Source organism: Leptonotus elevatus, chromosome 4 (assembly GCF_054856555.1).
Source record: "Leptonotus elevatus isolate MCC_2025b chromosome 4, RoL_Lele_1.0, whole genome shotgun sequence".
Classification (NCBI taxonomy): domain Eukaryota; kingdom Metazoa; phylum Chordata; class Actinopteri; order Syngnathiformes; family Syngnathidae; genus Leptonotus; species Leptonotus elevatus.
The window spans coordinates 6,250,178-6,272,949 of NC_141242.1; the positions used below are offsets into that span (position 1 = coordinate 6,250,178).

A 22,772-nucleotide genomic window follows, 5' to 3' on the forward strand; every position below is an offset into this window, starting at 1 on the left:
CACAAGCACACATGCGGCTAATTCGGTAAATCCATGTCTTTATTAAATCAGATGGTACAGTTGAACATATAGCAAATAAAGATCTTGTATTTTCAATACAACAGACGCCGGTCACCATAGTTGATACGGCCTAACAAGTGGCCAGGTCATTTTACGACAGATTTGTCAAACTGAGAAAGTGAAGACTCCATATCTTGACAGGTGTCAAATTATGCCACGGATCATTTATAAAAAATAAAAAAAACAGCTGTGACTAAACAAAAACACATGAAAACTTGTTAGGACTGCATTCTTTCTCAATTACACGCACATAATTAACACTCTCCCGTTACAGCCTTTTTTTTATTGCAGACAATATAACAGATCACATACATTTGCAGCATTAGCGTACATGACTAAAGAAAACAAATGACAGCTTTAAGAGTCGAACCAATATCCCAACCTTTCAGAAGCAAAACACAAACGATGCGTCTCTGGAGTACATTCACTTACAATGTATTCTCACTCATTCATACACAATATTATTAAATCATGCGAGCGACAACAATGACAACATAATGAGAAAGTTCTTAGTTACAGTGTATAAAACATGATTTTTTTTAATTCATTCACTGACAGCCCAGGTAAAAATAATGAACCTTTGACCTCTATAGCCGGTCAATGGCAGTGAATTCGTTTTAAGTAGAACTTGAAGCAATATATACAAATAAGCCGTGTAAGTACCGCATTGGTTAAAATATCAATAGTTTCACACAGTTTTTACATCTGCTTGTACAAAAACACACATCCCGACACTAGAATATAGTGCTCACATTTGCTTAGCAATAGTCCAGCATACTCGACGCCTCCTCCTCCGCTGACGTCTTCCGCGGGTGGCGCGCAGGGCCGATCACTGCAGAAGTCGCCATTTTTACATGGCCGTGTCTGAAAAATCTGGTCTCGTGAAGCCTTTCTGTAATGTTCGACAAACAAGGCGACAGTTATTCAAGTGTCCGTTCAAATAGTTGTGCATAAACAAACAGAGCGTATGGACATTCCTTTCAAGCATATATCATACTTGACACCGCACTACCTTGGAAGAAGTACATCAAACAAACACACACCTCCCAATTTTGTACAAGACGGCACAGATTTTATTTGGGACTGAAAGTATTTTAGTGCCGTCAGAACTTGTTCCTTCTTTAGCACATAAGGTAAATGCGGCGCCTTTGAGTGGGACAAGTCAGAAGCTGTCAAGGTTATTTTAGTTAACGAAAAAAACGAAAATTCAAAAAACTATTTCGTTAACAAAATAAAATAACAACGAAAATGCTTTTTAAAAAACGAAAACTAACTGAAACTACATTTTATGTTAAAAAAACTAACTATAATTATAGCAAAAATGTCCTTCGTTTTAGTCTTTGGTAATTAATTTATTACATGAGCCTTTGGGGAACCGGAATCAGGACGTTTGAAAGTGGCACACAGAAGTGACGTCATCGAGCGGCAGCCAATAGAAAGGCACCTTCAGATGACGTCGCTCCGAGGCGATGACGAAATGCAACGCTTGGTAAGAAATTACTTTTCTCATTTTACTATGGTGTTTATTAAATATTGTGCACACGCAGAGGTGGCAAATCCAGGTCCAGAAAGTAAAAACCCTGTCACAGTTTGGCTTTAAGCCCAGGTGCTAGCTAGTTAGCTAGCTAGCTCCCATGGTGCTCGTTTACCTGCTAGGGAGCTAGCTAGCTAGCATAAATAGCTAAAGCCAAACTGTGGCAGGGTTTTTAAATTTCTGGTTCTGGATTTGCCACCTCTGCGCACAAGAAATACACATAAAAATAATAATAAATAAATAACGGAAACTAATACTGAAACCAACTACAACTAAACTAAAATTACGCATTTTTTTAAATAACTAAAACTAATAAAAACTAACAAAACCACCCTAAAAACTAATTAAAACTAACTAAATTTAAAAAAACAAAAACTCAAAACAAAATAAAAATGAAATAAAATGAAAAGACTAGAACTGTTTAATAACGCTGATGTGCGCGGCTGAAAACGTTTGAAAATACATGTTTTTTTGCCTTCAAAGCGAATGGGAAGAATTCCACGGAACGACATCTGCCCTACTTAGAAACACGCTTAACTTGTCCCTTTTTCCCTACTCCCGTTCTCAACACGCCATAAAGACGCATTCCAAGAGTCCATTGACATGAGGGGGTTTCCGATAAGTGTTTTAAACTCGAGTGAGGGTGTGGGCCGTGAGAATTCACTGATTATGTGTGTGGAGTACCTTCATTATAGGGCTGAGTGATTATGGGGAAAAATATAATCACAATTGTTTTGAGTCATATTGAAATCATGATTTATAAACATGATTATTTATTTATCTACCAAATCTCAACTTTATCTTATCTAACTTGAAATAACAAAATTATATATATTATAGCTTTCAAACGCTATTAAAAAAAAAATCTGATTAATCACATCTTAGAATTTTGATTAATCACGATTAATAGCTTAAAAAAAGCCTCTTTTTAAAAATCTAAATGTTTTTCCCTCCAAATTTGAAGAGCACCGTTTATGTGTTCATCGTTTTGACATTTAATGTTATGAAGAAGTCTTCAACATTTTTTGATCCACTGCACGCGCTCATCCTCATCTTTTTCTAATCAGTTAATTTCTTGCAAAATTTAAAATGAAAAAAAAAAACACAAGGCTAGTGAGAGCATCCATACATGTTTGTAGTCTTTGTGCAGTTTCTTGTACTGGAACATGTTGTTGAGCACAGTGGCGGCTGCTTTTGCGGCTTTCATCTTTCCAGAGCTGCGACAACACCAAAAATAAATAAATAAACATGTGGCATCAAGACTTGTCTATTCAACATTTTTTGCACACCACCGATTCAAACGTCAGTGTTGTTTTTTTTTTTTTTACCGCCGGTCCGACCGAGTTCCGCCTCACCTGGAGTCGTTCGTGTTCTTGATGGCGACCAGTTTGGGCAGGCCGTCGAAGAAGCACACGTCTCTGGCGGCGACCGAACTGCTCGTCACCAAATTGTTGAGAACGCCGCAGATGTTGACCACCACGTCGCTGGACGGCTCCTTCTGGTAGCCGTCGGCGGGCAACTTGCTCACCAGGTTGTTCACCACCTTTGTGGCTGGAAAACATTCGACAGGCAGAAACGTTTAGAGGAACGTGTTTATGTTTGACTTTTGACTGTTCCCGAGGTACATTGAAGGACCGCCCACAAAAGAGGATATGTCACACGCAGAAGAAAAACATGGATTCAACACAGATGCCGCAAGCGTAGTCATGTTTTGCTCTGGTTATAAATAACGAATAGAAAAAAGGTTTTCAGCAAATAACGAAGGAGAGGATTAAAAAAACAAAAACAATGAAAAAGTGAGCTTGTGAATAGAGAACCTGTTGTACAAGGTGTGAGTTTTACCTAACCTACATCATTTCCATTTCAAACATCTCATTTGGATTTTGAGGCCGGTGCCAATTACAATATTTGGCAGAATAAAGTTTAGATTAATCAGCTGATTAATTATATAATGTAAAATGAATAAAATCACTTACAACAATAAGATGAATTAAAATAGTTTGTCATTAACTTTACAGCTAAGATATTTTTTTTTTGTTATGTTGTAAAGCATGAACTCATTCACTCCCAACATTTTCACTGAAGCAACCCCCTTCGCTCACGGCTGTTTTACTGGATTTTGACAGGCCCGTAGAATATTGTGTTCTATCGCTATAAAAACTTGGAACCTACCAAAATAAAGATTAGTCTCTTCTTTCATCAGGAGAAAAAAAAAGTATATTTCTATCTGTTTAGCAATTAGCATTAGAACATAGCTAAGTCTCATCATTATTCACAAATCTGTTTAAAACTGGGTAAATCGGCTTGTTTTCAACACGGCCCTGGTTGATCTTGTACTCCGCTGCCACCTGGTGGCCGTTTTTGTAATTATTACTAATTCTTCATCCATTCTCTGCAGTTTTCGAGGCTGCATCAAAGCTTTCTGTATGCTATAGCACACAAAAAACATATATATATATATATATATATTTTTTTTTTTTAAAGCGTATAAATATGTCTTTGGGACACTTAAAACATATTTATACATTTTTGGGAGCAAATGAGGTAAAAATAAATACGTGTGCTAATTTTTGCAGATTTAAAAGGGCTAAAATCGTCTGATTTAATTGGACGGGCCCAATTATGATTGTACTTCCTAAAGAGAGAGTAATGATCTAAGTCAACATTTAAATTGTATTACAATATGCTTGTTTTTCCACATTGGAGTGAGAAATATATCCACATGAATGTTTTAGCTGCAGGAACTCTTGTTACAAAGATGTTCCGAGACTTTTGCTGGAATAATGACATTTAGAACTCAGCAGGGCTCTGTCCCTATTCCACTCATTTTTCATTTAGGAAACACTCAATAAAAGCAGCCATTTTGAGAAAGAAAGACTCTTTTTCAAAACAAAATGGCTTTATTTATTTATTTAAATAAAATGTACTATTATTTCTAATTAAATATTGGCAACAAAACCAGTTGTCATTTTTATGTTAAGCAGAATTGTCTGCATCTGCGGAAAGTAACTAATAAAGTAACTTGTAATTTAAATTACTTAGTTACTTTTAAAACCAAGTCATCAGCAAAGTAACTAAGTGACTTTTTTCAAGGTAACCGTGTCTCCCCGGTGATAAACAGAGGGTGAGAAGAACTCACCCATGTGATTCTTATCCTTGGCATGGCGGGACAAATTTCGTAGGAAACCCGTGATGGAGCGCAACTCCGGGTCGTTGTTGCGCAACAGATCGAGCAGAACAGGCAACATTCGCTCCTGGTCCATGGCAACGCGGCTCAGCACTGCCGCCCACTGAAGCAGAGTCAATTGAGTTAGTCAAAGTTTCATGGTTTGGACGAGGCCTGAGGTGTGCGTCGCCGAGCGCTGACCCGCTTGTCTCCGGCCGTGATGTTCTGCAGCGCTCCCGCCGCCGCCTCCCGCGTGGTGGAGTTGATCTCGCACTGCTGCAGCACGCGGTTGTACAAGCCCACGATCTGCGGGTGCCACAGCCACTCCATGCCCTTCGGAACGCGGGCCACCTCGGTGAACGTGGACAGGTCCTGGTTCCTGCTCTGTGGGGGAGGGAAGGATCAAAAAGGGGGAGGTTGAGGGGCGGGTGACAAGAAACAAACGATTCATATTTCGAGAATAAAGTCGGAATATTCACAAGTGCATGTCAAAATTTGCACATGGGCATAAACTTAAGAACTGCTGTCTCTCTTTAGACCTTCTACATATTAATCAGGTCATTTCTGGGGCCCAGCTGATATGGATTTATTTATTTATTGCCCGATGCCAACTGATTAAGAAGCGATTAATAAAAAAATTAGTAAAACTCACTTATTTTTTGGTCACTTAAAAAAAAAAAGAAGATTTACAAACATTTGTTTATCAACAGAAAGGGAAAAAATATATATATATTTTTTGGGGACTTTGCCAATTTTATTTTGTGGGCGATATTTGAATATCATTATCTTTATCTTTTGTTGTAATGTGCTAATGTATAATAAAAAGTCAATCAGCAAAAAAAAAAGAAAGAAAAAAAGCAGGCATTTTAAAAGAGTAAATATTGGCCGATTAATCGGTCAGGCTCAAGTCATTTCATCCAAATATTTGATGTAAAAATTTCAAATATCTCAAAGTAAACACAAATATACATTTATTGTTGTGTTGTCCTCTAAATTAAGATGAAAAAAAATTATAACTCAGTTTGAGTTTTTTTCAAAAATAATAATTTAAAAAATCCTCACAAAGTTCAACTTTATTCTCATTCTGCACGTTCCTCAAATAAATTATTATTATTTTTTTTTATATTTTGACCATTATTTTTTAATTATTTATACCATTCTTTAAAGAACATATTTTATATTTACTAGTAATATTACTGGTAAGTTACTAACCATATTATTAATACAAATATGAAGTAGTGATTTGGTTGGCAAATTAATTGTGTTATTTCCATGCTGCGCCTGGTTTGGGTTCCAAAGGTACGGGCGCCATCAGCGTCATTCAAACAGCCTGGTGGGCGGGGCTAACGCGTACTAATGTTTTTGATGCACGCGCCACTGGTTATAAAGCAGCTCATAAAATTCAAACAGGAGAACAGGAAGCGTCACGTGCGCGTACATTGTTGGCCTTCTTGCTCTGAGGCGTGAAGCAGCCGATGGCTTCGGTCTTCCCGGAGGCCTGGGCTCGGGTCGGCCCCTCCAGGCGAAGCAAAGCCGACGGCGGCATCTCGCTGTAGAGCTGGTAGGAGAGGTTCCTCAAGACGCACACGGCATTTTCCACCCCCTGAAGGACGCACGCGTGTTAAGAAAGCGACAAAGTGGTTCTGAGCTCGGGGCTCCTCATGCGCTCACCTTGTCCTCGGCCTTGTTGTCCTCCAGCGAGGACTTGATGTAGCTGACCAAAGAGTCCACCAGCCCGTGGGTTTGTCGCATCTGCTGACGGGTCTTTTCATTCACTGAGCTGAGATTTCTACAAAATGGGCGAGAAGGGAACAATGAATGACAATTAAGTCTCTTAATCAGGGTTGGAATAGATTAGGGATTTTTCATTATAGTTGCTAGTTTGTGTTTTATTTTGACTTTTGTTAGTTTTAGAGAACGTTGTTTTTTCAAAAATGTTTCAGTTTAGTTTTTAATAGTTTTTTTTTTTTATATGTATATAACGAGTATTTGACTAACGAAATATAATTTAAAAAAAGGGTCACTATGTATTGTGTAATAAAAAGTATATATATATCGAAATTTTGAAATAAATAATTAATATTTTAAATTAATTTTGGAAGCTCATAAATAATAAAAACTTTGCTATAATCATACAGTAGTTAGTTGTAGTTTGTTTTATAAACATAAGATGCAGTTTCAGTAACTTTTTGTTTAAAAAGCATTTTTGTTTTTATTTTATTTTGTTAACTATAATAACCTTGCTCCTTTTACTCACTCTTTTTCGAGTCATATGTGAATGTATGAAACTATCAATACCAAAATAATTTGTTCGCACAGATGATCTGATTCATCATTTTTTAGAGTAAAAAATTGTCACGTTACCAAGTCATAAATTCGAGTACATGAAGTTGGAATTTGATGAGAAAATGTTACTGTGCATATAATAATGCATGCGCAACAAATTAACTTATATTTGTTTTGTTTTTTTAATTTGAATTTGTTTTCGTTACAGGTTGGTTTGTTTTTTATTTTTTGGAAAGAGCAAAATTTTTCTCCATTTGTGGCTTTATTCTGGCACATTTTCCTTTCCTGCCGCCTTTTGTGCACATCCAGGTCTGCAAAACGAGTGTCGAACTGGAGAGTTTCAACATCCGGTTTGCGCACAAACAAGAGAACTGAAGCAACCGCAGTGCCTCTAAGCTTTTCCAACACAAAGAATGATAAAAGCTGAAGCCAGCCGCCTGAATTTGAGTATGCAAATGTGGAGCTGTTCTCAACAAGAAAAAATGGTGAAACACAAAGAAATGTCAACAAAGCAGCTTTAGCAAGCGAGCCAAATATCAAGTGAGTCTCGCACCTGAGGCAGCCGGTGGTGTTGTAGAAGATTTCGGCCTCGGAGGCCGACTGCCTGATGCCCTCCGAGCCTTCGCTGCCCGACAGAGGGATGAGGATCTTATCGGTCAGATCCGGGAGAGCCTCTCGGGCCAGTTTCTCCTTCAGGGTGTCTTTGGATGAAAGGTTCCACAAGATACCTGCACAAAAACACAGGGAGCAAATGCTGAGGTTAGTATTGATCGAATTCATTTGAACTCCAAATTCCAGCAGGTTCTTCCTCGCATGCTTCTGAGTGAAACGACGGTTGCGTGCCTTGCAAGCGGACAGACTGCAATTTGATCCTTAACGTATTCACTGCCATAAATTCATAAAAAAAATTATTTAAAAAAAAGATACAAAATTAGGGGCGACGGGCGATTATTTTTTTAAAATTGTAATTAATCGAATGATTCCAATAGTTAACTCACGATTAATCATAAATTTTATATCTGTTCTAAATTTACAATTAAAAAAATCTTGGTTTACCTACTCTTCTTAACAAAAGTGGAAAATAATGTTAAACTAATAGAAAAAGCTGAAATTAATTTTTGACTTTTATAGCCGTCAATGGCAGTGAATGAATTAAAAAAAGAAAATAAAACATTATTAAAAATTTGGGACGTCAGGCGATTACATTTTTTTAATCAGAATTAATCGCATGACTTCACTAGTTAACTCACATTTAATCACACATTTTATATCTGTTCTAAATGTACAATAAAAAATTCTAGGTTGTCATACTCTTGTTAACAAAAATAGACTTTTTTTAATGAATAGAAATAGTTCAAATGAATTTTTGACGTCTATAGCCGTCAATGGCAGTGAATGAGTTAAGTTTGTTTCTTGTCAAAAGAATATTTAAGTGCATCATGATGCATAAAAATCAGAGAGATCGGGTTGCTTCGCTCAAGTTCGGAGATGGGGCAAAAAACAAAACAAAAAGTTGAGCTGTGCATGTCGTGTCGCGCTCCGACTGCGAATTCCTACCTGTGATGTTCTTTTGGAGCTCGTCGTCGGGCTCCTTGAGCGCCTCCACCAGCTGGGGGATGCCGCCCTCCTCGATCAGGGTCACCTTGTTGTCCATGTTCTCGTAGATGATGTTGCGCGTGGCGCCGGTGGCGTAGCGCTGCACTTCCTGATTGTCTGAGTTGAACAGCTTCACCAGCTCGCTGATGCCCTTGGATTGACGCACCTTAAAAGCACACAAGAGCACTTCATATTAAGTTTAGGTAACCCCATTTTATAGCATCCAATTAAATTTGGGTTCTTCAGAGACTGAATTCTCCTATTTTTATCTGATGAAACCTTTCAGTCATCTATGCGTGTCCTTTTACTTCCTTTCCCAGACTGACTGAACAGTATTTACTGTTTCACGATAAAGTAAGATTATATAAGAGTTTAATTGACAAAACTCCAGCCGATTAATATTTATGAAAAGGCCAAATATTGGACGATAGAAACAGTTGGTCCGTAATTTAAAACTAAAAAAATTTTTTGGTGTAATTTGATGAAGAAAAAGGCTGCTACATATTTTTAGCCTCAGCTAAAATAGTCAAACCCACCACATATAATTCCTGCACTTTTAGTAGGGAGGAAACAAGCTCACTTTTAAAAGTGCTCTAAGGTCATCGTTTATTTCGAATGTAAACCACTTTGGACCTCAAGACACCAGCACACACTAAATATAAAAACGAAAATAGCTCAAATGCACTGCGCCAAAGTGAGCTTCTAAAATGGTTCCTGCCTCATCATGAATGCCTGCCATCTGACACCTTCATGTTGACTGTTAGACGTATTAACCAAAAGGACAACAACATGGAAAACAGAGCGCTACCGCCAACATGTAGAAGGCAAAATGAATTTTTGTGGCTCGAGTTCCCGGATAATATCTTTCAGAGAAATGAGCCTGAGGAATCCCAACCACAAAGCTCATCTGTTTGTCATACCTCATTTTTGGCGTCGCTGTCATTATAACACTCGTGTTGAATGTAAGCCGCACCCAGGACCTGCAAATCGGGGTCCGGTTCTCTCAGGTACTGGACAGCTCGGGCCATGTCCAAAGTTTCGATCCTGTTCGGGGGAACACATGAGAACTTTACCAAGACAGTAGCTGTTGCTGCACAAAATATGTTGACTTCTTTCTTTTTTTTCTTTTTAACAAGCAACAGCAGCAACATTAATCTAAGTTGAGTTTTCTTATTGCGTGGTTCCGTGTGATGAATTGCCCCTAAATCTCGCAGATGTCTGCAAAATCCACTTGGCCGTGTGGGATGTGTGAAATGCGAGGCCTGAAATTGCGCTACCACACCCAAAACCAGTCCTACCGCTAGGAAGCCCGGTCACAATCAATCGCCTTTACTGTGAACTAAAAAAAAAAAACATTAATATATTTTTATAACGCTGTCCATAAATGAACATTTGCAACCAGCTACAAGTTAGCATGTTTGGTGAAATAAATACTACAGACTTGCTCCTGATGCAGATGACCTGGCTAACTAGCATAGCTAACATCACAAGTAGTTTTTTTATTTTAGGACAAATTCAAGGAAACAATTTATGACTATAATGGTGTCTTGGAATAAACAAAATAAGTACTATCAACTTGCTACCAAAGCAGATAGCATGGCTAACTAGCATAGCGAACATCAGCTCATTTCTGCTGTGACGGTACTACGCAGAACTGAAAATAGCAAAGAAGTAGCTACTTATTTTGAGACAAATTCAAGGAAACTATTTATTACTAAAACACTGTCTTGAAATAAACAAAACAAATACTATCAACTTTGCTTGAGTCAGATAACCCAGCTAGCATTGCTAACTGGCGTGGCTAACATCAGCAGAGAATACGTCACAAAATTGAGAAGCGCAAAGAAGTAGCTACACATTTTCTTGAATTTTAGACAAATTCAAGGAAAAATGTATATAAATATATAAATGTAAAAATTAATATACTACAATGCTGTCTTAATGCTACTAAGGCAGGTAGCATGCCTAACTAGCATGGCTATCATCAGCTTGCTTCCACTCGTGCTCGCCGTTATGTCACAAAAGTTAAAAGAGCAAAGTAAGTAGCTTCTAATTTTCTTGAATTTTCAACAAATTAAAGAAAAACAATATATCACTATAATGCTGTCCTGAAATAAACAAAACAATACTATCGACTTGCTTCTGAGACAGATTTACATGGCTAATTAGCATCCCATCAGCTCATTTCCGCTCTGATGTTATGTAGCGAAATTAAGAAGAGCAAAGCAGCAGCTACTCATTTTCTGAGAATTAAATACTTTTACTGCTGTCCTACAAGTTTCGTTTTATTTAGAAATATTAATTGTTTGTGTTTATTTCCATGTTCAGTAATGTACCAAACATTCTATACAATAAAAAAGAAAATAGATTGCCTTCCATGAAAAAATATGTTCAAACATTTCAAGATAATACATTTTAAATGTGTAATTGCTGTACCGTGATGCTTTGAAACCACAATATATTTGCTCATGGTAATCATACCACTGTAATCTCATACTAGGCTATGTCTCGGGTCAACCAAAGTGTTCAGTTTGCTACTGAGCCCGGTGCTTATGTTAAATTAATGTAAGTTGAATAAAGCCTTGTACTCGACAAATCTTCACAAGGACACAATTTGGTGGTAGACCAAAAATAACACCGGGAATTTACGATCATTAGGAATAAATAATGGCGAGCGTCTTACCCGTCGAGGTTTCCCATACTTCCGACTCCCATCTGCCCATTGAAGATGTCGACTCCTCGGCCCACACTCTGCATGCTTCTGATCGACATGGCCCGGGACATGGTACTCTGACGCCGCTGCATGGCTAAATTTCCCTGGGAAGCAGCGGACATTCCAGGCCCAATGAAGCCCGAGTCCACTTGGTCCACGCCTCCTCCGTACATGCTGGACGCGCTTGACATCTGGCGCTGCAGGGTCCCCGACATGGAGCCCATGCTCATCCGGTTCCGGTGGTTAATCCTGTTGATGGTGCGGTACGCCGGGCCCTTGAAGGAACATTGCTGGACCATCCCCATGTCCATCTCTGGGCCGCGTGAGATAGTGCCGCTGTTTGCTCGACGCATGGACCCCGGAAAGGTCATGGTTCCTCCCCCTTGCCTCACCTGGCCAACGTAGCCATTGGATTGCACGTAGTGACGGCCGAACCCGGCGTCGCGATCGGAGGCCATGCTGGCGCCGTCGCTGCCGTCCGCCATCCAGGTGGTTGCCGGCATGGTCTGCTGTCTCATGGCTTGCAAGGAGACGACTTCCGGTTGCTGGCTCCCGTAAGTGCCCATGTGGGCATCTTCACGGTAATAACCGCCGCCGCCGCCTGCGACTCGTCCGCCGCCGACACTGATCCTGTTGAACTGGGCCATATCTGGGCCGGTTGAGAGAGAGCTAAAAGCGGACCTCTGTGGTGTCTGGAGATGAAGGAGGGGAGAGAGTGTTAGACTTCAACGTTAAGGGAGTGTTACTTATTACGATCTGCGTGCTGCATGTGTGGGAGCGTGCGTATGCGCCACTCAATACATGGGAATCATCAGCTGTTTCCCAAAATGGCAACGGACGTGACGAGCACTCGGCAAATGTTATTGATTGGTCATATACTCTACACAGGTCTAAAATTCCGTGTCAGCATTAAATCCGGTGACCTCCTGCAAAACGAGTAAAACTGGAATCTAGAGGGTGCATTTGAAATCCCCGGACCGATCTTTTTACAGTGGTCTGCGAAATACCACGCCTGCCGGCAGAGGGACCGCTCACACTTGACAAATTAGCGGAATACACGCTCAAAGTGGGAGCGAATGGTGAAATACTCACCATTGTCCTGGAGCTCGAGAACGCGTAGGACGACTTGGAGCCGGGATTGTACGTCTGGTATTTCATCGTGGAAGATCCACCGTAGTCTGGGGAGAAACAAATACAATGACACGAGGTCGTGACGACAATATCACAGTGATGTCAATTATACAAGCCTCTTAAATCTTGCAGCAAAATTTCTCACATGGCTGGAAAAAAAAAAAGTGCATGTAGAGCAAGAAATTTCACGTTTCTATTTGAACCACATTTGTTGCTTGAAATGAGGATAGTACACTTTGTTCGATGCTAAACGTGTTAAGAGAGAGATTCCCAAAAAACAACAAAGGAGGATTTTCCCAAAAGGTGCTTCTCCCACGCATTTCACATTTTAACTTACCATCACTGTTTCTGTTCATATGAATCCCCCCCCCCCCTCTTTTTTTTTTACGAGCAAGGCGCTTCATAAAAGCTGACTCGGCCTCTGACTGTATTCTTGTGCAGGCCACTCAGAGGTCAGAGGAGATTGGAAAATCTGACTCATGCATTTTTTTTCAACATTTTTGTATGTGTAATAAACACTCAGTAGTAAGGCTGGACCATTTTGAGGAATAATCTAATCCCTCCCCCCTCCCCCCCCATTCCTAACAAGTGTGGCGTAAACATAAACCAGTAAGTCATAAGTTCAATGAACAATAATAATGCAAACAAATCTGTGGCTTTATCACTTTTAATGTTTCATGCAACGATGATATGTAAACTTGAGGACTGCATTTTTTTTTAAAACACGCAACTTATCAAGACACCATTAAAATAAAATGCACAAGTATTGTATATACTAGAGATAGACCAGTTATCTGTGCCGCTATTCCACATTTTGACAAATATGGATATCGACCTTAATTAAAAAAGTGACAGCCGATAAAATATGCATTTAAAACTATTTATTTACATTTTTTGTTCAGTTTATAAGAGATGCTGCTGACCCTGGGAACTCTATGGACCTTTTGTTTGTCTTTGAAATTAAAACAAAGACGTGAAAGGTTAAAAGTTCCGTTTTTTTTTTATTTAGTAAAAAAATATTTACTGTAAAAATGCAATTTACTTATAAGTTTTTATTTAACTTTTTGAGACATATTGATGACCCTGGGAGGTCCCAGAGGGAGAAAAAAACATTTTGCAAATCTGAAAAGTTGTTCAATCAACATATTAAGACATTTCAACAAAGAGCTGGAATTTGCATATTTTTTTTAAATATACGTTAATTTCCCTTTTACTGAACATGAAATGTGTCTCGTAATGTCAGTTATTGGCATTTTTGACTATACAAAAAATATCAAGTCTACCGACTGACCGAAATGAAGCAGCCTTTTTTTTTAAACTCAAATTGCAGGTTTTACAATTTGAAAATTGCATTCAAATTTCAGTCCTACTCAGCAGACATTTCATTAGGTACATATTGCCCAAGCGCAATGTCAAAAATACATATTTTTCAGTTTTGATTGACGGACTTAATTTAACAACATTTTTTGTGGCTAAGGCTAATACTGTATTTTTTTTTGTAAGACTCCATTTTTGCTGATATTCTGATGATAATTAGGCTTAACCCCCATCGCTGAGGATTCATGTGTGCATGCAAGCACAAAAACTTTTCATCCCTCCTTGACGTTTGTTTACAGTTTCCAACTACTAACAACACAAGCACCCTCCCTCCGCTTTGTCAGCAGTTTGCTGCACAACACAAAACTATTGAAAATAAGTGGGTCAACGGAGGACAGCAAAGCCTCTACAGTCCTGTATAAAAGGTGCTATTCTGTTTAGGTAGTTATTATAGTTCCGCCGTATTTGCCTACCGAAAACTCCTGGCGGGGCATGATCGTGACAAAAGCCTTGGGACACACCTCTTAATCAATGAATAAAGTTATTTTGTTTCCAGCGAACAAAGCAAACTCCATAAAGAGATGGCTGCAATGGGTTTGGCGTTGAAACACCGAAGTTGTGGCGAAAGGCTCCGATTACTTTTTTTCATTACAGTTATGCATTTACAACTGTAAAAAGGCAGAGAAGTCACCTTCAGGGAATTTAGTGTCGCAACACCTGAGAGCAAAAAGTGAAGTGTGGACTGGCTTCACGCTTCACGCTTGACACAAAGACAAAACACAAACGCACGTCAAACCTGTCTGTACAGAGAGGAATGACTGACACCCCCCCCCCCCCCCCTGACAACGCCCAAGCACACTTGAGACGTCACAAATAAAATGTCGCCATTTTAAACTCTGGTATTATTCATTTCTTCGCCTCGCTAACGTCGCCAATGACGCCACAGCTTCCCTTGGTTAGTATGTACTGTACAGGAAGCAGAGGAGGGACTTTTCCTTGTAAATTCCAATTTTGAACACTCACTTCTATTTTTTTTTGGGCGTCTCCTTCGCCGCTGTTTGTTGCGCTGAGTGGTTGCAAAAGAGGGCGTATGATGTGACGTGACAACTTCTCAACTGGTTTACGTTCGAGCGTTAGAAACGGCTTCAAAATCAACCCAGTGGGACAACTTTAGCCAAAGTGCATGGGCAGCCATTTAGGAAGATATTCCTCGGTACATAATGACATCATATAGGCGGCGTCAGCTGTCATGAGACAGCCAATGATAAAAAGGATCACATGCTGTTTGGTAAAAGTACCATCTTTACCAATATTTCAAAAAAAATAACGGCAAAGTAAAGTGTCATATTAAGGAAGATATGTGAATTGCTTTTCCTTCTCTCTGTTTTCAATGTATTCATGTCTAGTAGACTTTAGACAAATCCCTTCAACAACACCTCTATGCTCTATTTTAATTCTCATTTCAACCATTGTGCAGTACAGTACAGTACGGTGGACAAAAGAACGAGCAGAAGGAAAATGTTCTCAAAAAGTCACCTGCACAGCAAAAGCATATCTTCCGTGTCAAATGTAACATCCATTGCCAACTGATTATAATAATATTTCATACATGTTTGTCCTTGATTTAATATGGCTGATCAAACAAGACCTATTCAAATTCCGTCCCGGGTTATAATAGATTCATATTTTATTTTGACTTACTTTTTTTCAAATTCAGTTAGTTTTAATTACTTTTTATAGCGGGTTTGTTGTTTTTTCAAGAATGCTTCATTTTATTTTTATATATTTTTGTAATTATTATTATTAGTTTTAGTATTAGATTTATTGTTGGTTTAAAAAAAATACTGTATATGGAGTATTTGTCAAGAAATCACAATAAGTATTGTGTAATCAAGTAAATTCCTAAGAAACGACTGTTTAACCTTTCTCCGTCATTTTTTTTTAAATCAAACCGAAAGCTCATATATTAAATTATTTGACAAAGATTAATATGTTGGACATTTTTACTATAAATAAAATTAGTTATCTTTTTATTATTATTTTAATTTTTTTTTTACTTAATTTTGTTTATGTAAATGTTTCCATTTTAGTGGCTCATTTTCTCATTTTGTATTTTTGAACTCCACCTAAAATTGAAATATAAATAATCAGCCATTTTTTAAGATTAAGAAAACAAATCACAAAATTAAAAGACACTTTTTCAGTCTTCCATTGCCAACGGAACATTTTCATTTTTGATTGCCAATCACACAAACACAGCTTATGGAAGCCTACTCACGACCTTGCACTTCCCTTTTGGAGACCCGCAGTTTACGTAACCACCCGATTGTGACGCGACCATGCGCAAACTTCTTGACAAACAACACTCACTAACTAGAGACAACATCTGGTTCTCACGACACCGTCACCTGGCTTTGAGGTGTCCGTTTGTCCATCCCTCCAATCCACTGTCGCCTCGAGTGTCTGACTAAGAGCAGAAACTCGTACCCGCAGCTGGGAGGCACACTTTCACCTCACTCAGCTATCACAGGAACGTTCATGAAAGCCACACTTGTTGCAGCCTGTTATACATTAACCCTTTCAAATGCAAATGCATGAAATTCGGGTTGGTGTGGAAAGAACCTGCAGACCAACTCTACGGACACATTTTGCAAATAGTTGATGTTTTATGCAAACTTTACACTGTCAAATGTTTCTAAATTTGGACTTTATAGTGACATTTAGATTTATTGATTGATTATGGAAAGCAAAGGGTATTTTCTGAGACTGATTAGATTAGTCAATGTAGCCAACTTTTTTTTTTACTTATTGTAAAGTTGTGTAGGTGGTTTGTCTGTGCTGACTAATTCAATTACTTTATACAGTTGTTTATGTAACGTAAGTTTATGGGTGTGTACAGGCTGGCTTATCGATTTGAACCCTTTTGAAGGGGTGGGGCTTGAGCCAAGGAATGTTTCAAATTTCAAATTTGGATATAAGATGTTTTTAATGCAACGTCTTCACGCAAACACACTGTTGTCAAGTTATTTTTCTCAGTTAATGATACATTAATTATTACATTTTTGGTAGGCATCCAGTAAATGGGTCTCAAGCGAAGTTGAGTTAAATCTGCCATTTTATTTTTGTGTGTACGTGTGTTTTATTTATTTAAAATAACTTTATTTAAACTTTAGAGTAACACAGCTTAGCATTTGTCGCCACATAATTAAACTAGCGATATTGTTGCAAACATTTTTCAGCTGTTAAATTCCACAGGCAGGTAAAAAACAATCAATCAAACAAACAAACCCTAAAAGTTAGGTGGAACTGCTGTGAATTTAAATAAATTCAATAAGGGTGGACTAGTTGTTGTCTTACCTGACATGGCGGAGCCATTCTGACGCGGAAGTGTGGACTTCTCGGCCAAACGCATTTGAACCTGCTGCTGGACCCGGCGAACCCTCGACACCTCGTCCGAGGCCGAGGTGCTGCTCCCGAGATGGATCTCGGTCGGCAGGCCGTAGGTGGTGACCGAGTTGTTGGGCTGTAGAGCGGACAGAAAAACATTGTCAGAGTCCACGGTGTTCATGTTGAAAACAAGTAGCGCGTCCCGGCGCGGTGTTCGCGGAGTGAGTGAGTAGAGGCGAGCTGAGGCTCCCCCACTCAGCAGAGGTGCACTAGGAGGGGGGCGGAGCCATACGACGGCTCATGGACGGTGGCGTGTGCCTACCTGGTAAACAGGTAAGCGCACCTTCACAGCTTTGACAACATTGGTACAGAGGTGAGAATGGTACTCACGGCTTGCAGAAGTACAGATAACTTGAGTAAAAACAATAACGTAGGCTACTCAGGTTAAAGTAGAAGTACCGATTCAATTCATGAGCTTCAAATTAAAACAGAACAAAATGTACACAAACTCCACACAGGAAGGCCAGAGCTCGGATTCAAACCCCCGACCTCAGAGTGGCACAGAGTTGTGAAGCAAATCTTCAAATAATAAAAATGTGTTTCAATTAAGACGAGTTTTAAAAATGTAACAAGGCTATTTCGACAAAGTAAAATTAGATTTTACTACTTGAATACAGTAGGGAAGTATTTTATTATTATTTTTAAGTAAAATATTTTTCAAGACACTACGATGGTCCTTAACTCATTCACTGCCATTGACGGCTATAGACGTAAAAAATTCATTTGAACTATTTTTATTAGTTTAACATTTTTTCCACTTTTGTTAACAATAGTATGAAAACCTAGAAAAAGATTATTGTACATTTAGAACAGATATACAATTTGTGATTAATCGTGAGTGAACTATAACTATAAAAAAAATTAATCGCCTGACGTGATTTAAAAAAAAAAAGAAGAGAAAAGATTATAAAAAATTAGGGGCATCAGGGGATTAAAATTTTTAATTTTTAATAATTAATTGCACGACTTCACTAGTTAACTCATGATTAATCACAAATTTTATATCTGTTCTAAATGTACATTAAAAAAAATCTAGGTTTTCATACTTATTTTCATAGTGGAACAAAATGTTAAACTAATAGAAATAGTTTAAATGAATTTTTGACGCCTATAGCCGTCAATGGCAGTTAATGAGATAACAGTCCCGACATAAGAGGTTTTGAAGTTACTAATGAATGTAACAAATATTTACTTCAGTTATGACAGCGTTAAAGCCACTGTGTTTAATGAGAGATAATCACTTAGTTGTTCAAAAAATTATTTATTTACAACAAATACTGTATCATTATTATTTTTTTCTAAGGCAGAGACATATAGTGACAGACAGAACTCCTTACTCATACAACAGAACAATTGCTTTGTGTTGAACCAGATTTCACAATGAGTACATTTGAGAGGAAACTGAGATGAGTTCATCATCTGAACTTTTCGTGACATTTTTTTCTTCTAAATCACATACAGGCCTTGATTCTGACGACCCGGTCCATTTGTCTGTTTAACAAATGAAATGAGCACAAAGATTTGCCAGCCAGACACAACACGGACGTCCGTCTGGATTATTCATCGTGAGCAACCCTCTGGCTTTAAGGTTTAAGGATAGACAGGATGCTCCCATTAAGAAATTCAGACCGTGGGAATCCACACTGTGATGTCATCATGATTTAAAAAAAAAAAAAAAAGCACTTTCAATTATATCGCCTATTGTAATTCTTTAGGTACGCCTCCTCTCCTCGACAACATGTATAACGTGTTGTCTGAGTATTTGTGACAGAAGACGTGACTGTGTGCATTTGAGGAAGCAGACATTCTTTCCTGCTAAACAAGCTCATCAAATGACTCATATTGCTTTTTTTTTTGTCCTCAGAGTTCTAATAAATAAACATCGTCAGCATTGTTTTTACATTTCAAATGATCAAAATAACATATTTGGGGATTGAACACAAACTATGACGCGTATTTTGATTCACACTACCGTCTTAAATGTTCCACATGTACAAAATACTGCACATACGTGACAAACGACAGCAGTTCATCGCAATTTATTTTGTAGATTTCAAATTTGGATTTGACCGTACGTGTGAATAGCAAACGGGTACAACTTAGGTGTGGCGGAGTCGTTAAGTGACTCCACGCCCAACGTTTATCTGGAGCGTTGTTGCTATGAGTCAGAATTCTAACAGCAAGCAAAGAGCAAGTTTGCATATGCCTGGATACTGTTATATACTATTTTACAAAAACACACACATTTTTGCTTGACATTCCACTTTTAACGTCAGTTGTAGGATAAAAATAATGACTAGTTCGTCTAGACAGCTAGTAGTGTTAGTCTAGTTGACCCAACCTATCATTACACACAAAAAAAGGAAAACAATGGCTGCCAACTGTCAGGTAATATTTCATATTCTCACGTTAACATTCTGACACTCCAAAAAAATAATAAGAAGAAGTTGGGTAAAAAAAAATGCAATTTTGGGTTAAAAATGGACCGATCCACTACTTGGGTCAATTTGACCCAACTTTCTGGGTACATTGTGACATTTGTATTTTTTAATAAAATAACCCCAAAAATTGGATCAAAATCAAAATTGGGTTATTTTGTATAAACAGTCCCAAAAAATTGTGTCATTTTGAATAAAACTCCCAAAAATGGGTTGTTATGCATAAAGCAGCAAATTTTTTTTATTTTGTGCAAGAAACCCCCCCAAATTTTGTCAATTTGTATAAAGGGTTGTTTTGTATTAAAACAACAACAACAAACAAACAAAATTAAAAAAAATATTTTTGTTCAAAGCAATCCAATTTTTTTGTGCATTTATTAAAAGCAAAAAAACAAAACAATGTAATTTTGTATAAAACACACAAAAAAATGTGGTCGTTTAGTATATAAACAACTAAAAAAAATTAATCGCTTTGTAATAAAATAACCTTTTTTTTAAAGCCCCAATTTTTTATTTTTTTTTACCCAACTGTTTAAAGTAATAACAAAACATGCCTGGGCTTAAGAATGGGCAAAGGTCAAAAAGCAAATAGTAAAACATGTAAACATCTTGTGTACAATAATTGAGTTACAAAAAAATATATATATATATGTATATATACTATAAATATTTTACTTACTTGAATTACGTGTTTACATTACATTGTTAAATGGAGAAATATAAGCGTGTGAAAAATGCACAGCAATTCTAAAACATACAGAGATATATATTCATATTCAGATATAAGTGCTCATTAATAAAGGCTGACCTACCATTACCACGGAGCTGATTGCGGATATGATGCACCTTCCTTCTTCCAAGCAGGTGGTCAGATATGTAACGATTTTGTTGCAAAGTATGAATTGTTGAGTGTGTGTGAACTGTCACCGCCCTGAAAATTGGTCAGTTCTGTCTGCGTGTAAATACAAGACGAGCCCCAAACAAAAAGATGAGTCAACCGGGAGCCGCTGACAGCGCAGCAGGGTGTGTTAGCGGAACAGCGCAGGGGAGTGTACAGTGACAGAAAGGAGAAGTGAGATCCAAATGAATGTGACGCTTCCCTACAAGACGTAGGAAGTCTTCACCAGAAGTCAGGTGGGATGCGGACTCTTCCCTGCTGAATACCGTAGTTTTATTTATAGTCTTTTTCGCACTCTGCTATTATTTCCACTTGTAAATGGATGACTAAAGCTGAAAGTTTACAGCTGTTTTTTTGTCCCGTTCCGACAGGAATTCTCGTCACAATTACTCACTCAAGTCAGGGTGTGTTTGGGGTTGATACGAGAGCGCGATTGGTGAGTGAGAGTGATAAGCTTGTTTTGCAGGCTGTCTCATACCCGAGGGCAAAACTGTCTGCACCAGGCACTGCTTTTAGATCGATCTGTTTGTCTGTCTATTGACAGAGAGAGGAGAGGAGAAGAGGCAGTAAAACAGGCCAAAATCCACATTTCAGTTAAGTTGTTGATGCCCTGGTGGGGTACAGGATTTGTGTTTGGGGATGTTTATGCACCAAATAAACACGACTGTATGAAGTGCTGCCACCGTGAGTGAAAATGCTGTTATTATTAGGTGGGTTTCCATCCATCTATTTTTATTGGAATTTGTAAGAATTGCGAAAGATAAACTGAATGGAAATGCTAGAAATTTGCAAAAAGGCCCAAAATTCGCAAAAAATTGTTTTTATGCTTGGAAGGGATGGTTTTTGAAGCGTATCAAAAAAAGGAAACGACTACACGGCCGGATATACGTCGCACGTTTTGACCGATACTACGTCACACGATAAATGGCGGATGATAACGTAAGATATGTCTGGGGAGACGAAGAAACACGATTCTTTTTATAATTAATTAAAGAAAAAACATTTTTTTAGATGGCTTTATTAACTCATTCACTGCCATTGACGGCTATAATTCATTTGAACTATTTCTATTAGTTTAACATTTTTTAACATAAAATTTGTGATTAATCGTGAGTTAACTAGTGAAGTCACGCGATTAATTCTGATTAAAAAAATGTATTGCCTGATGCTCGCTCCTAATTTAAAAAAATATTTTCTTCAAAAAATAATAATAATAAAATAATTGTAATAATTTTTTTAATTGTTTTTTTTTAAAGAAAAGATTATTAAAAATTAGGGGCGTCAGGCGATTACAATTTTGAATCATAATTAATCGCATGACTTCACTAGTTTTCTCACGATTAATCACAAATTTTATATCTGTTCTAATACAATAAAAACATTCTAGGTTTTCATACTATTTTTAACAAAAGTAGGGAAAAATTTTAAACGGATAGAAATAGTTCAAATGAATTTTTTGACGTCTATAGCCGTCAATGGCAGTGAATGAGTTAACATCAGCTTTCAAAATAACGCCACACTTCTTTTACATGCGGGAGCAAAGCCAGAGACAAACTACTTCCGTTCAGTCCGTCAAAACCAACATTCCCACCTGGAACTCCCCATTGTCCCAAAGTTCCATCACTACAACATCATCTCGCGACGCATATTCCCAAAAGAAGAGCGGAGGGAAATGGGCATAAATCGCATATCCGTTTTGCGCATTTTCACAAAATCTGCATACAATTTTTGAAACATTTGTTTTTAAGGAGGGGAGCTCAGGTTAATGTGGGAAAATTTTTGTTGGCACATGCCAGCAACAAGCTGATGTCTGCAACCGTCGCCAGGCAACTGCTCTGCAAATAATATGGTGCTAGTACAGTAATAGTAGCCAGATAATTCTCCGGAAGAACGCTATTATGATCAACAGCGTTCACAATAAAATTGTCTTTTTGATGGAATGATCCAAACAGTGAGGAAGATATTGGCAAATATCCCGTTACAACAGCTGGATGTGGGGATTTATCGAAAATATCTGACACCAACAATGTAAACATCTAGTTCATATTGAATAAAACTTTTTATTTTATTATTTTCAAGAATTCTTTTCATAAGAACTAAACAGTACGGTCAAATGACTGTACTGTACTATATACGTAGCTTTGGAGTAGTTGCAACGGTGACCTCTGCTGGCCACTTTGGTAACT

The 22,772-nt window shown here is 38.0% G+C and overlaps 1 protein-coding gene across 3 annotated transcripts; it reads right to left on the minus strand.

Annotated features, from left to right (window-relative positions):
- Positions 1–21: 21 nt before the first annotated feature.
- Positions 22–20,693, minus strand: LOC147175246 (plakophilin-3-like). 3 transcript variants are annotated; one of them, XM_086073217.1, is made up of 14 exons: positions 20,501–20,693; positions 17,161–17,326; positions 12,448–12,533; positions 11,326–12,047; positions 9,563–9,686; positions 8,604–8,808; positions 7,600–7,774; positions 6,432–6,549; positions 6,199–6,363; positions 4,962–5,144; positions 4,734–4,884; positions 2,950–3,145; positions 2,724–2,811; positions 22–952 (listed from the first exon to the last, which is right to left on the minus strand). In XM_086073217.1, the coding sequence occupies exons 1-14, from the start codon at positions 20,501–20,503 to the stop codon at positions 911–913; spliced, it is 2,424 nt and encodes an 807-aa protein (XP_085929343.1). In that variant the 5' UTR covers positions 20,504–20,693; the 3' UTR covers positions 22–910. The 3 variants fall into 3 exon arrangements, with proteins under 3 accessions (XP_085929343.1, XP_085929342.1, XP_085929344.1); XM_086073216.1 differs by lacking the exon at positions 20,501–20,693 and having other exon boundaries at positions 17,161–17,429; XM_086073218.1 differs by lacking the exons at positions 17,161–17,326; positions 20,501–20,693 and adding an exon at positions 16,212–16,326.
- Positions 20,694–22,772: the final 2,079 nt, after the last annotated feature.